Genomic DNA, 14,222 nt, shown 5'->3' with positions numbered 1-14,222 from the left:
GTGTTTGGGAAAATATAGTTTGCAGGGGAAATCATGGACCAGTATACAGTATGAGTATGTTATCTGATTAAAAATAACGCACTTCCCTTTCGGTTCTGTGCCCCAGAGATAGTTCCTCCAGAGAATGTCTAATATAAATCTAATACAGTATAGGCCCTGGTTCCTCCGTTGGTTGACCCTAAAAATAACCGGAAGCACTACTTCGCGCTTGCGCATATCTAAACAGATTGGTGAATCTTTGAAGAGCTAACATCTATCTACAAGCGTTGGTCAAAATGCTTGGGAAACTCGTCGGCCAGAAGTATGTGTCCATCGTCAAAACGTGGTAAATGGCTTATTATCGATTAAATGTCATTCGTTTTGTTTGTTGAAGTGAACTTTTTGATGCCCTGCAGTATTCTGGTATGCCCTTGCTCATGCTACTAGTCTGCGGTGTAGCAAGACGAGGTCATCTCCAGACTCCACAGTCTGACTAGCTAGCGCAGTTAGCCTAGTCGTTTAGCTAGTACTGAAGCGGTTAATTAGGGTGTTTGTTTTTATTGTCTGCCTGCATTTCAACATGCCTGGCTGACTCGTTGTCTCAAATCTTGTAACAAAAACAATTGAGGGCCTCATAGTGTGTGTATTTTATATACAGTAACCTCATACTTCTGATTGTACTTCTGCATGTTTCCGCTAACGCAGGTTGCCGACCATGGCTTTGTGGGGTTCAGTTGGAGGAGTAGCATTGGTTCATTTCACAGATTGGAGGTTGATATTAGACTATGTGCCATACATCAGCGGCAAGTTCAAGAAGGACGAGTAACTGCAGTAGATGCATTGAAGGTAAGACTAACGTGTTTGACAAACTGCACTTGAAATTCAAGATGAGCTTTGTGCGTTTTTAGCAGAAAATGATTTGTAATGGTCAAGCGCATGCTCAGTATAAAATTACAAATAAATGATCCCCTGAATTTTGTAAATTACTCTTTCAATGTATAGGTCGGTTTGTGCTGATTGGAAGATGACCCGATGGAGATGGGGAGGACCATAACCAGAGCTGAGTGACATCTGACACCTTGACATGACTCCACACCAGGAGCAAAGACATTCTTCAGCCTTTTCAATTAATACCAATGGACAATTCAACCTGATTTTGACATTTTAAATCAACTGCATTGTGCATTCCTCTGATGAAAGCACTTGGCCAGGTAGTGACGTGGATAAAGAAGTGTATGTATTATGATAAATTCACATTTATTATGTACTGTTTTTTATTTATTTACTTTTGTTTTGATTTCTTTGATCTTGAATTAGTTTTCTGTCATTAACAACTCCTCTGTCTTAGGTAACTTTAATTATACAGTCCTTGTCACTGTTTACTGATGTAATTTGCTGAATTTGGTCCATCAGAGAGAGAAGGTGGAATTCTTAAATTACTTGGGTCCCGAGGCCTCCAACAATCAGAAATCATAAATAGTCTTGGGTTATTCCTTCACCTATTATGCTTTTCAGTTAACCTGTATGACAAATGTCAACAAAGTTGTCTGGGCTTTTTTTTCTTGGAGCTCCTGCGTCCAACTAATGATATTGTTGTAATAAAAACTCGAACGGAACTACAATCGGAATCAAAAGGTGGTTGACTTTTTTGGGGGTAAAAATGTAGGCCAGAATTCCGCTATAATTACATCACAAAAACCGATTAAGACGGAACATTCACGATGTGACATGTATAATTAATCAAATATATATGGGAAAACTATTGAAATTGTAAGACCATGTGCATTAATTAGTTTACATTGCATTGATATATAAGGTAGGGCAGGCTAGTATTGCTGGAACTACACATTGTGGTAGAGCGGATGAATTGATGTGGACATTATGTAATAGTGTCGCGGAGTAATCTAATGAGTGTCTAGACATGAGAAAGCGAGGGACAGCTGACTTGGGAGTCGAAAGCAGATCCATTCAGAACAATAATAATTATTCTAGCCTGCTAAACTGATTCCTGAATTAATCAGCTCAAGGATACAAGAGGCATGGAGAGGAAAAGGTGCGAGTATTACATTGGTTTGAAAGTTGTTAAATGATAAAGGAAACTCAAGAGTTTTAACGTGTCGGCAGAAAAAAACATGTTCTGCACGCTAACGCTAACCAACGTTAGCTAGCTCGCTAGCCTACCTGCTGCTGAAGTGTGTATGCTGCTACTGTAGCATACAGCTGCTACCTAACATTTGAAAGATACGAGTAGATGGTATGAAAGCCAGCCAATGCATGCTATTTAGCTCGTCATATTACATCATGTTAATATAGTTTTTTTTAATGCACTACTAGTCATTCTCTCATATCTACGTATCAAAATTATTTGTGTTGTATTTTAAGCTGTGTGGTTACGACGTTAGCCGTATTAGCAAACTAGCTCTCTAGGTACCTAGCCAGCTTTCATTGTTTACTGATAGGTTTGCAGGCCCAGTACTACTATTACGGCTAGCCAGCGATCAGAAAGCCACCTTCTATAATACCCGACGCTGCATGACCACGTTGATGTTATACAAATACTTAGCGTTCGTTATGTATTTAGTTAACAAGTGGGTTGCTTATCCCTTAGCTAGCTATATAACGTAGTTCCTGTCTACGTGAATACGTCAGAATGTGTGTGTGTGGTTCAGATGTGCTAATGCCTTGTCTCCATAGTCCCCCTGGCAAGAAGTTTCTCAGCAAACCCCAGATTTCTCGTTGCCTGGGCAACACAATGGACGTGCATGCCATCGACCCCCGTGCTGGAAGGATGCTGATGACCAAAGTGCACCGAAATAGACACAAGCATCGTTATGACAATAACAACCATCAGATGAAGGTTAGGGGTGTTGATTGATATATACTTCAGAAGATTCTCGTTTTTTTCATTGAGCAGCGTATGAGACCCATTGTATTTGTTTGCTTCAGTACAATATAATGATTTTTATTTTCCTGATTCCTTTTCTCTGTTTTCAAGATAAAGCCTGATCTGAACACAACACTACCAGTCCGACAGACGGCATCTATCTTTAAACAGCCTGTCACTAAGGTGACCAATCATCCGAACAATAAGGTGAAGACAGACCCCCACAAGGCTGTGGACCAACCAAGACAGGTGATTGCTTGTTGCAAGATTGCTTGATGCTTATTGGTAGAGAAATCGATTGCAAATGGTGTGTGAAATGACTGGTTGTGTTTTACATATTTTGTGTTGTTTTTTAAAGCTGTTTTGGGAAAGGAAACTGAGTGGTCTAAGTGCGTTTGACATCGCGGAGCAGCTGGTAAAAACCATGGAACTGCCGAAGGGTCTTCAAGGTGAGTACCCAGAAAACTAAACACAGATTGAGGTCAAGCTTAATGTCTGTGTTTTACAACACTCTAAGATATTGTCTTTTATTTTGTATGTGAGATCACTGAACCTGTGTGTATTTCCTCTCTTCATCCACCAGGTGTAGGCCCTGTGTGTTCAGACAAGACTCTGCTGTCTGCCATTGCCAGCGCCTTACACACCAGCCCAACCCCTGTCACCGGGCAGCTGACGGCAGCTGTGGAGAAGAACCCTGGAGTCTGGCTCAACACAGCTCAACCTCTCTGCAAGGCCTTTATGGTGACAGATGAGGATATTAGGTGGGTGATACTCTGTTTCTCTCTCACATGTACATACACTCAGATCTCACACTACAAAGTTCATGTATCAAGAAAGCAGAGCAAAGATTACTGGCAAATCCTATGTTCAGGGGGAAAAAAAGACCTTATTGTTGGGTAGAAAGTTCCTACTCTGATGTAGCTGGATAACAGCACACTTATTTATGGTTTATTTACTGTAGGTAAACATTGCTCGACAGTGCAGAAAGAGGGAATGCCTGGTTTTCTTGTTATAGAAAAGGATGTCTTTTTTGTCCCCTCTTCTTGTCCCTGTCGGCGACCTCTCCTTCTGTTCTGTTCTATCCTGTTCTATTTTCTTTCTTGTTCTTATTTCTTACTGTTGCCAAGTAGCATAAAGCCAGACAGCAACAAGTGGGTGTTCTTTAACACACACCACTCCATCAAGAAACAATCCCCCGGCAAACAAGATAGTCTTGGTGTGTAAAGATTAAGACTGTCACACTAACTTCCCTCTCCCACTTGTTTGTCTCCAGGAAGCAGGAGGACCTGGTGCACAATGTGAGGAGGAGGTTGGAAGAGGCCCTCATGGCAGACATGCTGGCTCACATAGAGGACGCTAACACACTTGTAGAGGTGGAAGCAGACACACCGAAGGAAGAGGAGACTGAGCCAGTGGACAAAGAGGACTCATAGCCAAGGTATAGCACTGTTATAAAACTAAAGGTTTCATTCACGATGATGTAGATTACTTAATGGGAGTGTAGCAGAAGAGGAGGTTTCTGAGTTTTGCATGAAGCTGGACTAGCTGAAAGGAACTAACATGAGTTTTGCCAGCTTGTTCCCAAAAAAAGAGACTGAATCATAGATTGTAACTTTTTTATTTAAGTAAGACTGTTCTTTTTTATCGAAGTACAGAACGTATAAAGCGATTTACATTTTAGATTCCTATATGTTTAATGTTTGCACCTTCCTGCCAACGCAAATTCCTTGTCTGTGCAAACTTTCATGGCGAATAAAACCCATTCAGATTCTAAGTATGAACAAATATATAAATGATGTATTTGCTCAAAAATGTGGTCAAACTGTTTTTACTGACTAATGAGTGATATATATATATATTTGTATCTGTCTCTCCCACAGGATCAGTAACTGCTAGAGAACTGACTGGAATGCAGTATTCAAACCACAAATACACAGGACTTTTATTCATTTTTTTAATTGCATTTGTCAACATGATGGTGCTCATCCCAGTCTCACCATGGATCTGCAGATCAGCCCTTGTGAATTGAATCAAAATATATTTTAGACCAGTCTAAATTGGAGCTATAGAAATATGTTTTATGTCTGGGGAGAGACTGTGAAGTTCAGCGTTTCTAATTAGTTTGCTTTTATTTTTTACTTTCATAAATGTTGGAATGTTGGCAAATATAGATGGTGCTCTGAACAATGCAGCCTTGTTAACTTTTTTGTGAACATGTTTCACAAGTCAAAGTTGAAATCACAGAATTAATATCAAAATGTTTGTGTTTCACTCTGATTGTGTCTGTCTGCGCGGTGTAGATGTATGGATGAATCGGAGGGCAATGCACTGTAGTAGTGTATGTGTTTTTATTTTGATTTTAATGGTTCCATTGTACTGTTATGTACTACTCTGGAACTGTATAGCGTATTATTTACCCTGAGGTGCAGTGTGTGCCACCCCTATAGTGCAGACTGGGTCAGAGGACAACAGGCTTATGAATAATTATCTGAGACTTTGGACTGACCTTTCAAGAGATTACCTGTGTGATCATTGAACATGGTTGATGTATGTCCTGGATGTCATTTTAAGTACATTGTCTTGATCCTCCATCTGGTTGCCAGTTTCAAATAACCCATTTGCCCTGATTCTTAGTCCCTAGATACTGCCATTTAATAAACAATCAGCCCTGATTCTTATTCTATTTAAGCCATAGGGGTGTAGACACATTTCCCTCAAGTCTGTCAGAATGGTCATAAAAATTGTATTACTCATCCAGTCCTTTTCTATATTTTCAGGTGTCATGTATGATTTGATGTTTGAGTGTCTGTTTTTTTGCTCTTTAAACTTTATCTGGGCTGTTGGTGATGAGTAATACTGCTCTCACTTGTCTGAACAGTAATCTTCTCTCAATTCAATATGGTGCTGATTTTGTCTGTTTTTGTTGTATGTAGAAATATGTTTTTGTATTCCATTAATGACCTGCCAGTAGATATGATGGCTGTTACAGATGGACCACTACTCTGAAAGAGTTGCCTGTTTGGGATTTTGTATTTTTTTATATTTCGTTGACAATACAAATTGTTTTGAGGCAAACTTTTGATGTCAATTTACATTTAGGCATTTGATATTTGATAGCCTACATACCAAATAGAGATAGCTTCTAAACTGAAAAGATAAAATTGGAAAGAGGATGTTGCTTCTTTTTTAGGTTTAAAGTTGATCCAAATATGGATTTTGTTATGTTTACCTTTGTTAAAAAGTCAAATATCAAGTCATTTGATAAAAAAAAAAAATCTTGAGTAGTAAATAAATGCAAACCATTTTGTATTTCATGTATGTTATCTTCTTTTCTTCAGAAGCCATCTTCACTCTGCAGTTTACAGACGTTGGGTCATTAGAGACAAAAGCACAATCTTATATAGTAAATTCAGTGGGTTATTGATCAGCGTTTTTGCTATTTTGTCTCATATTTTACCCTACTCACATTCGTTTTTTGAATTTTGATACGCTTTTTTCTCATGAAATTTCACTTGGGCAGTTACAGGATTAAGTAAATAGTAATAGTAATAGTGCAGAGTCACAAAAACATTGACCACAACAGTGTGCCCAGCACGCTTTGCAGTGATGCGCTCATGTGTTGCGTGGCCTTTGAACCCATTGTTGTGTCGCGGGTGACGTCAGTGCTGTGTGCGAGACAGGCAGAGCGGCGTGCGCTTGGCGAGACAAAGGCGGTGGACCAGGGAACAGGAGAAAGAGGCTAGACACGGATACAATTTTCAGAAGGTATCTGCATGGAAACGTCATGATAGACTCTAAACCAATGCTAAGAATGACAGGTCGATAAAATAACTCGGAATCCGGCGGGTGTCGAATCTTATCAACAGCGTGTTTCCTCTTAGTTTTTATAGAAACATTTTCTCCAACGCCCCCAATTTAGCAGGCTAGATAGCATAGCGCACTCGTATCCTTCTTTCTCTCAAGAATAAAAAGAGAGGAATCGCACCTACACACTTCACATCGAAAAGGTAAAGTAATTTAAATCATGTTGTTTAAATGTGTTATACTAAGCATGTCAATGAGACTCATTCTGGAACTTATCAAGTATTTTACTGGGCTATCGCAAGCTAGCTGTGGTACTCCCAAACAAAGGGGTCGACAACGTGACTGACTTGACTAGCTAACTCTGTGGAGCAAGCTAGCTATCTTATGTTGGCTATAGCTAACAACAGATTGCCGCTCTCTCAAATTTGGTTATTTTTTTTAAAGAAATGAGACAGATTTAATCGATACACAAAATATTCCCAACTTGGGTATGTGACATACTGAATTCATTATTGGCTCATTAAATTGCTAACGTTCTTCACAATTCAAGAAGCAAAGCTAGTCGGCCATATGGCTTCTATGCCAGACAGAAGTGAAAACACAGACAAAGCGGGGACAGGGGGTAGACACGAAGGCAGGGGAACGGCGCTCTGTGAATGGAACATGCACTTATTTAGGGTAAAATGGGTAGTTAAAATTCATTTGACATTCAACACTATTTCTAATCTATAACTATCTGTTGTTTCTGTTAAACATTTTTAGTTGGACATCCAATACTTCTGCCCCAGATACAACTGAATTAATTGGCTTTCTTTTGTTTTTGTTTTTTATTGTTTTTCTTCAGTGAAAAGGTGCATTCGGTAACTACACACACAGTCAACCAAGATCTGATGGTAAACCACGGGGACTATGCCTAGTCCTTTATTCCACCCCGAGATTATGGACCACGACATGGTAATCAGCAGTCAGCACAACGGGGTCATCTTGCCTCGGGAGACAGACCAAGAGTCCCGGGAAGAAGACCACCAAGAGGCGCTTCGCTTCGCCCTGGACCAACTGTCACTCATGGCCCTAGACAAGGTGGACTGTGGGGGCGGTGGAGGCGGACTAGTTGACCCGCTCGACGGGACTCAAGGACCGGGCTCGGAGAATTGCAACGGAGTGAGTGGTGGAGGTTATGTTGATCTCCAAATGTTGGAGCATCCCGGTGGCTCCCGGGACTCCCCGACGTCCTGCTCTCCATCTCCAGAGTATTACGGATCGGGTGGTTACCACATGGCTGGTCCACACTCTATGCTTCATGGGGAACAAAGCTCTGTCCTTTGCAACCGTAAGAGGAGTGTCAACATGACTGAATGCGTGCCTGTCCCAAGCTCGGAGCATGTTGCAGAAATAGTGGGTCGACAAGGTAAGAAAAGTATTGTTTTCACTATAGTCTTCTTGGCTATCTCACTGTAGTATATCTGGAAATGTGTTTTGTAGACGAAAAATGTAACGGGGTCAACTCAAAGCATATAATTAATGCATAAACTATATGGTGGTAGACCACCTTCCTTTGTTTGGGTGGTGAGGGAGCAAGTCTGTCGAGTTCTGTAGCGTCTGTCGAGTTCTGTAGCGCTATACCAGTTGTGGACAGTTGGCACTGTTGACTAAAGTGGTTGATTATTTCGTATTGGCACTATATAGATATATTAAAAACAAGTTGTAAGTTGTATTTGCATTTCCTCGCAACACTTAAGACAACGGTTGGATGGTGATGTGTGGTACGTGTGTAGGAGGTAGGGGGAGGGGTAGGAGAGGGTCAGACAAAGCAGCAGATTGTCGGGAGTCTGGACATGTCTAGCACCCTGCACCAAACAAAGAAACACGCCGGGGGAACTAGATTTTACGCAATGCAAACCCGGGCCATTAATGTGAAATACAATATTTCAATGTCGATACTCAGTGCATTTGCACTGAATGCAGGTTTCTAGTGATTTTGTCATATCAGAAGGTCTGTGTGTCTGAAAGGGCCGACGCACACAACACGGGACGAGACTGGGCGGTGTTACGCCCTGCCTCCTGTTTTGTCGGCAGCTTTCGCTCGTGTATGCGGTCCTGTATATTATGCGTTTCACCACGTTTCATCAACATTTTCTTCTTCATACAATAAAAAAAACTATTGGTTAGGTTTGGCGCGCCAAGCGCAGTTGTGGGTAGCATTACTGCATTGTTCTCTTTGTTTGAAAATGCCATGCTTTCTGCTTCCCAGATGACATCACACACAGCGCACCTCATTGGTTACTAGCAATGAAGCGTCCATATTTAAAGTAACAGAGCAGCAATTCAGTGGAGTTAACGCTACTAAATGGCTCCCATGCTGTGTGATAATTGTATTATTTAGTTTGGTGCTTGTGTCAGCATACAACGTGTAGATGTTTACTAGGAATTATTTGTTTGTAATTTATCATGTATTAACTTAGCTCACCAATTTTCTGTTTCAGGTTGTAAGATCAAGGCCCTACGTGCCAAGACTAACACATACATAAAGACTCCTGTGAGGGGCGAGGAGCCAGTGTTCATTGTGACAGGTCGCAGGGAGGACGTAGAGATGGCCAAACGTGAGATAGTCTCTGCAGCTGAGCACTTCTCCATGATCCGGGCATCTCGTTGCAAGGCGGGGGGAACAGGGCCTGGCACAGCAGGCTCCCTTCCTGGACCTCCTCACCTGCCCGGACAGACCACCATCCAGGTACAGACAACATTGGTCACAAGGCGTATTTATATGTATGTGTGAATGTGTGGAAAACATTGAGGAAGGTCACTTGGGATTACAGTGTCTCTGCTTGCCTCCCTGCTCCAGGTGCGAGTGCCCTACAGAGTAGTGGGTTTGGTTGTGGGGCCCAAGGGCGCCACCATCAAGCGCATCCAGCAACAGACACACACCTACATTGTCACGCCGAGTCGAGAGAAGGACCCTGTGTTTGAGGTGACTGGGATGCCTGAGAACGTGGACCGCGCCCGCGAGGAGATCGAGACCCACATCACACTCCGAACGGGCGCCTTCGTGGACCTTCAGGGAGACAACGACTTCCACACCAACGGCACTGACGTAAGTCTCGAGGGCCTGGGTTCACTAGCGGGAGGCCTCGGAGCTGCTCTCTGGTCCCGTGCTACCAACCACCACCAGGCCCCTCCTCCTCCACCTCCCCCTCCGCCTCCCCCGCTGCCCCTGGCTATGCACCACTCCTCCAGCTCTAGGAAGCTGTCCTCCTCCACCTCCTACCACACTCACAACGGTGGCCTGCCCTCCGAGAGCTACAGCGCCACCCGTAGGTCCACTGAGGGAGGCAGCCCCACTAGCCCTTTCAGCACAGGCTCAAGCGGCGCCGGGGGAGGAGGGGGCTTCACTTTCGGGGCGGACTCAACCCCTGGTCTGCCCTCCTCTGAAGAACTTGGGTTTGAGTTCACCGCATCCAATATCTGGGCACCGTTTGTCAACGGGGGAAGCGGAGGGAAGACGTCTGGCTCCTCCCAGCAGCAGCAGCCAGTTCGCCGTAACAGCAGTGGTTTAAGCGGAGGCGCCGTCACCCCCCGTGTGTCCCCCACCCTGCCCCCAGATGCTGGTGTGGGACCCCTGGATCACCCGCTGGCCCGCCGGGCCCAGAGCGACCCCCTCAGCACCCTCTCCTGGCTGCAGTCGGGCGGCACGGGGGCAGGTTCCTTTTCCGGGGCCTCCAGCTCCAGTTCAGGGGGCTCATCCACCGGCTACTCCTCCTGCTCAGCCTCTTCTCTGCCTGGGGGCTCCCCCACCGACTCGGAGGGAGGGGGCAGCGCGGGCTTGGGATCCAGCATGCTGGGCCGTCTGAAGGCAGCCGCTGTAGCAGGGGCCCTGGCGGGCGTGGGTCCTGGTGTTGTGAACAGGGATTGCTTTGTCTGCTTTGAGAGCGAGGTGACTGCAGCCCTGGTGCCTTGTGGCCACAACCTGTTCTGCATGGACTGTGCCGGGCAGATCTGTCAATCGTCTGAGCCCGAGTGCCCTGTCTGCCACACCCCTGCCACACAGTGCATCCGCATCTTCTCCTAATGCTCTCCCCCCCAAAAACAGTATACGGAGGGGAGGGGAAGAGGAAGAGGTTGTCATTTAGAAGGAGAAAAACAAAACAAACAAAAAAGGAAAAAAAAGGACTTTACTTACACTCATAACTATCCAAAAGACTGCAGGGGTCATCAACTGTGGAGAAGAGGAAGGACAGATGGACCGATTCACACCAATACATGTTATCACACACACAGGATGGACCATGACAATAGGATGATTACATTATTAGATACGATGATGACACTATACGGATGTTGATTTATTGCTAATAACTATAATAAGAATAATAATGATGACAATATTATTCCCTGACTCGATGTTGATTGAAACTCTGGACTTTGTAAGCAGTGGAGGCTGGGACCAGAAAGAGGGTCTCAAGATGGGAAACTAGTGTCTTATCTTTCTTCAGGCCTTGGTTTGACCTGGGCCAGTCCATATCCTGCCCTAGTTCAGTCCCCAGTCTGAGGGTCTGTCGGTCTGTTGTTTTTATTCTGGCTTCTTAAGATATCTCTGCTTTCTCTCTCTCTCTTCCTTTGACACTTTTGTACTTAACAGATATTTTTCGATGAAGCTGTCCTGGGTCTGCACTTTTCTACTCTTTCTTTACATGTTGTTTGACAGTATGTACACAGTAAACCAGTCCTCTGGGCTCTCCTGTTCCCTTACTCATGCAGTCATATTACCTAAGGAGAAGGCCGTCATGGAAGAATGGGGCCTTGAACTTATTTTAGGAAGGGCATAGAATTAGACACCTATCAGACCAAATGAGCCTGAGAGGACCCCACTCTTGCTAGGCTATAATGAAGACTGAAACCTATTTATACTGCTCGAAAACTGATCCAGTGTCGTTAAATGTGTATTATAGCATAGAGTAAGTTATTGAAGGAATATGCCAGAAGATACATTTCCCAGCTGTTTTGGTCTGCCTGAATCTGGCTTGTCTAGATAGTGATGTTGCAGATCATGTGTTTGTGTGTGTGTGATGTCAGGATAGTGATTTAAGCACCCCTTAGCTATATGTTAAATGGTGGGACTACTTGCGCTAGGTCCAAGTGCAAGATTTGTCAATAGGAACAGGTGTGTTAAGTGAAACATTTTCTCATCTCACCCAGTGTGGCTTGCCCCCTTGGAATGTAAATATCCATCTATCCACACCAGGTGAACTTCCACTGGCCACTCACATTCTGTCTGTTACAGGTAGCTTTATATAGCTCAACTGGTTTGGATGTGTGGGGTGTGTGACCCATGTTAACTGACTTACTACTATTATTATTATTACTACTTTTACATAGAGTAATATGGGGCTTTAATTGTATCACACACGGGAATGTCTTGTTCAATCTGGGTTTTGGTTAAGGAAAGCACCTGAAGTTTGACCTGTTTTTCTGTGCACTGTGAACCCAGAGCAATGAACTACAGTGGTATTCAGACCCCCTCTAAACCTTCCGAAGTTGGTTTAAGAGACTTTTGGTCTTCCATCCTCTCTTCCACAGCAAAGCTGTCTGGCGCGGTCTCAAATGAGCCAGATGTAGTGCACTATATGGAGGGCGTTTCGAATTGGAGATATGTCCCCTTGTCTCAGTATCCTTTCTCAAGTGGAAACTGCATCTTGTTAGATTTGTGTGTTAGTGGTTTTTTGTGTTTCACATCGACTGCCTCGCCTATGGTGTGTTTTAAGTGGGACATTTGGTTTTTTTGGTGTGATAGTTTCCACAGGTGCTGTGGTGGCCCTTCAGACTTACATGGAAGTCTGCTCATAGAATGAGACATGCCATGACTAACAAACGACTATGATAAAGGGCTTCCTACAACACATGCATTTTTCAGGTTCTCATCAGTGACAATAGCAAGAATATCAACTCCTCCAATACGGCAGCTAGTAGCTAGTTCATCCAGGGCTTCCAGACACTGTTAGTGTTCAAATCCCAACAGCTGCAGAATGTTGCATGGTTTTTCTTCTCTGTCTGCTTGGTCTAGGGAACCTTGACCAACACGTTAGGCTAACATCATTCACTCTCAACTCTACATTCTGGGAGTGAATTCCTACTAGACAGACACTGAAGCCATGTTCATGTACATTCTGAACACAGCTCTCTTTGACGTCATGTACAATCTAACACGGTTGGACAGCTCTCACCAACAACATCACGGGAGGGATGGAATGAGTGGATGTTCTCAATGGTTTACCTAATTTCACCTAATGTGTGTGTTACTCTGGAGGGACTGCGTTTGCCTCGGGTGTGGAGTGCAGCAGCTTTCCTAATCTAATAAATACTGTCCCTTGTTTATCCCAAACAGAGGTCTCTTTGATCTGACCGACTCTGTCAGATATGAAGGGTAGTTGCATCCTCAGTTCTGTCCAGTTTCCCAGACTAGCCAGCCTACGGTGCTTGGGTGCAGCTCCCTACTGAGACATGAGAACAGACCCCACTGGGCACTTTCTGGGGCAGCTGTAGATGTTCCTTTAGCTAGAGCTCACCTGTAAACCTGGCATCCCTGTCTCTACTCTTCACTGGGGGGTGTTCTGTGTAAACTGGCAACCCGTCCCTGCTGGGTTTTTATGTCAAGTGTTTTTTTTCTTCCTTCTATCCTCCTGCAGGCCCACATGAAAACAGGGGTGTGAATGTGTCCACAGGAGCCGTTCAACTTGGACTGTTGTGTGAATCTTTTTTGTTGTTGTGTTAAGGCCAATCTGAAGGCCCAGAACTGTGTCCAGGATGTCGTTCTTCAACTGAAATGCGTTGAATCTGTCAGGTGGATCTAATGTAGATTCTTCTGGTGTTCTCACTCCAGGATAACCCCCTGGCCTATGGGAGTGTGTGTTAGGGTAATTGTACAGTAGCATTAACTGTTAAAAGGTACAGATATTCTCTTATTGACTGCTGATTTTTATTTTGCGGAAGCCCTTGCCCCCCCCCCCCCCCCCCCTCCCTCTCCAAGGTTTGAAAACAGGGTTTTTCATGTAAGGTTAGCCAGTGACCTTTTTGTGATGACGGTGGATGTGGAGTGTTTCAGCACTCTGGGGTGAACCAGACCCCCTGGAATCTCTGCCTTCCTATTTTTGCTTTAATTCTTTTGTATGCAGAACCAAAATGTTAATGTCAGCAAACAAGGTTTCAGGCCTGACTTGTATGTATATACCCTGAATACAATCAGTGGGATCTCGTTTTCAAAAGGTTACAATACTTAATTGATGAAGATAAGTGTAGTTTTTAAGAACATGTATCATTATTTGTAAGTTAACCATCTGCATGTCTTCAAGCCACCTGGCGTTAGCTAATAATTTTTAAGATGAAAAAAAAACAAAAAAAAACTTTTTACACATTTTATTTTTACAATTTATTTGCTTACCTAAATATCCCAGACAATAATGTGACCCTTTTTATGACTTCAAATTTATTTTTATTTTCCATTTTTTAATTTCCTTTTTTCCTGTGTACAACATATAGGCAATTTATAACAAAATGAGAAAAA

At 43.5% G+C, this 14,222-nt stretch overlaps 3 protein-coding genes across 3 annotated transcripts; all 3 read left to right on the top strand.

Moving 5' to 3' along the window:
* Positions 1 to 232: 232 nt before the first annotated feature.
* Positions 233 to 1,601, top strand: LOC134036222 (cytochrome b-c1 complex subunit 10-like). The gene is made up of 3 exons (XM_062481053.1): positions 233 to 325; positions 685 to 825; positions 982 to 1,601. The coding sequence occupies exons 1-2, from the start codon at positions 276 to 278 to the stop codon at positions 803 to 805; spliced, it is 171 nt and encodes a 56-aa protein (XP_062337037.1). The 5' UTR covers positions 233 to 275; the 3' UTR covers positions 806 to 825; positions 982 to 1,601.
* A 280-nt stretch (positions 1,602 to 1,881) lies between these two features.
* LOC134036713 (methyl-CpG-binding domain protein 3-like) lies at positions 1,882 to 6,177 on the top strand. The gene is made up of 7 exons (XM_062481766.1): positions 1,882 to 2,032; positions 2,674 to 2,836; positions 2,975 to 3,112; positions 3,222 to 3,312; positions 3,447 to 3,624; positions 4,137 to 4,301; positions 4,744 to 6,177. Exons 1-6 carry the CDS (start codon positions 2,019 to 2,021, stop codon positions 4,294 to 4,296), a joined length of 744 nt encoding a protein of 247 aa, XP_062337750.1. The 5' UTR covers positions 1,882 to 2,018; the 3' UTR covers positions 4,297 to 4,301; positions 4,744 to 6,177.
* Positions 6,178 to 6,515: 338 nt separating this feature from the next.
* Positions 6,516 to 14,122, top strand: LOC134036198 (RNA-binding protein MEX3B). Its single transcript, XM_062481020.1, has 4 exons — positions 6,516 to 6,870; positions 7,512 to 8,075; positions 9,151 to 9,398; positions 9,510 to 14,122. Exons 2-4 carry the CDS (start codon positions 7,577 to 7,579, stop codon positions 10,731 to 10,733), a joined length of 1,971 nt encoding a protein of 656 aa, XP_062337004.1. The 5' UTR covers positions 6,516 to 6,870; positions 7,512 to 7,576; the 3' UTR covers positions 10,734 to 14,122.
* The last annotated feature ends 100 nt before the right edge of the window (positions 14,123 to 14,222 follow it).

Source organism: Osmerus eperlanus, chromosome 16 (genome assembly GCF_963692335.1).
Source record: "Osmerus eperlanus chromosome 16, fOsmEpe2.1, whole genome shotgun sequence".
NCBI lineage: Eukaryota > Metazoa > Chordata > Actinopteri > Osmeriformes > Osmeridae > Osmerus > Osmerus eperlanus.
This window is presented reverse-complemented; position numbering and strand designations above follow the sequence as displayed.

Excerpts from the sequence above, each read along its gene's own strand:
- LOC134036222 (XM_062481053.1), top strand. The coding sequence starts at position 276 with ATGCTTGGGAAACTCGTCGGCCAGAAGTATGTGTCCATCGTCAAAACG. Across the intron at positions 326-684 it reads GTGTCCATCGTCAAAACGTG|GTTGCCGACCATGGCTTTGT; the intron begins GTAAATGGCTTA and ends CCGCTAACGCAG.
- LOC134036713 (XM_062481766.1), top strand. Across the intron at positions 2,837-2,974 it reads ATAACAACCATCAGATGAAG|ATAAAGCCTGATCTGAACAC; the intron begins GTTAGGGGTGTT and ends TCTGTTTTCAAG. Across the intron at positions 3,313-3,446 it reads ACTGCCGAAGGGTCTTCAAG|GTGTAGGCCCTGTGTGTTCA; the intron begins GTGAGTACCCAG and ends TTCATCCACCAG.
- LOC134036198 (XM_062481020.1), top strand. The coding sequence starts at position 7,577 with ATGCCTAGTCCTTTATTCCACCCCGAGATTATGGACCACGACATGGTA. Across the intron at positions 8,076-9,150 it reads AGAAATAGTGGGTCGACAAG|GTTGTAAGATCAAGGCCCTA; the intron begins GTAAGAAAAGTA and ends TTTCTGTTTCAG. Across the intron at positions 9,399-9,509 it reads CCGGACAGACCACCATCCAG|GTGCGAGTGCCCTACAGAGT; the intron begins GTACAGACAACA and ends TCCCTGCTCCAG.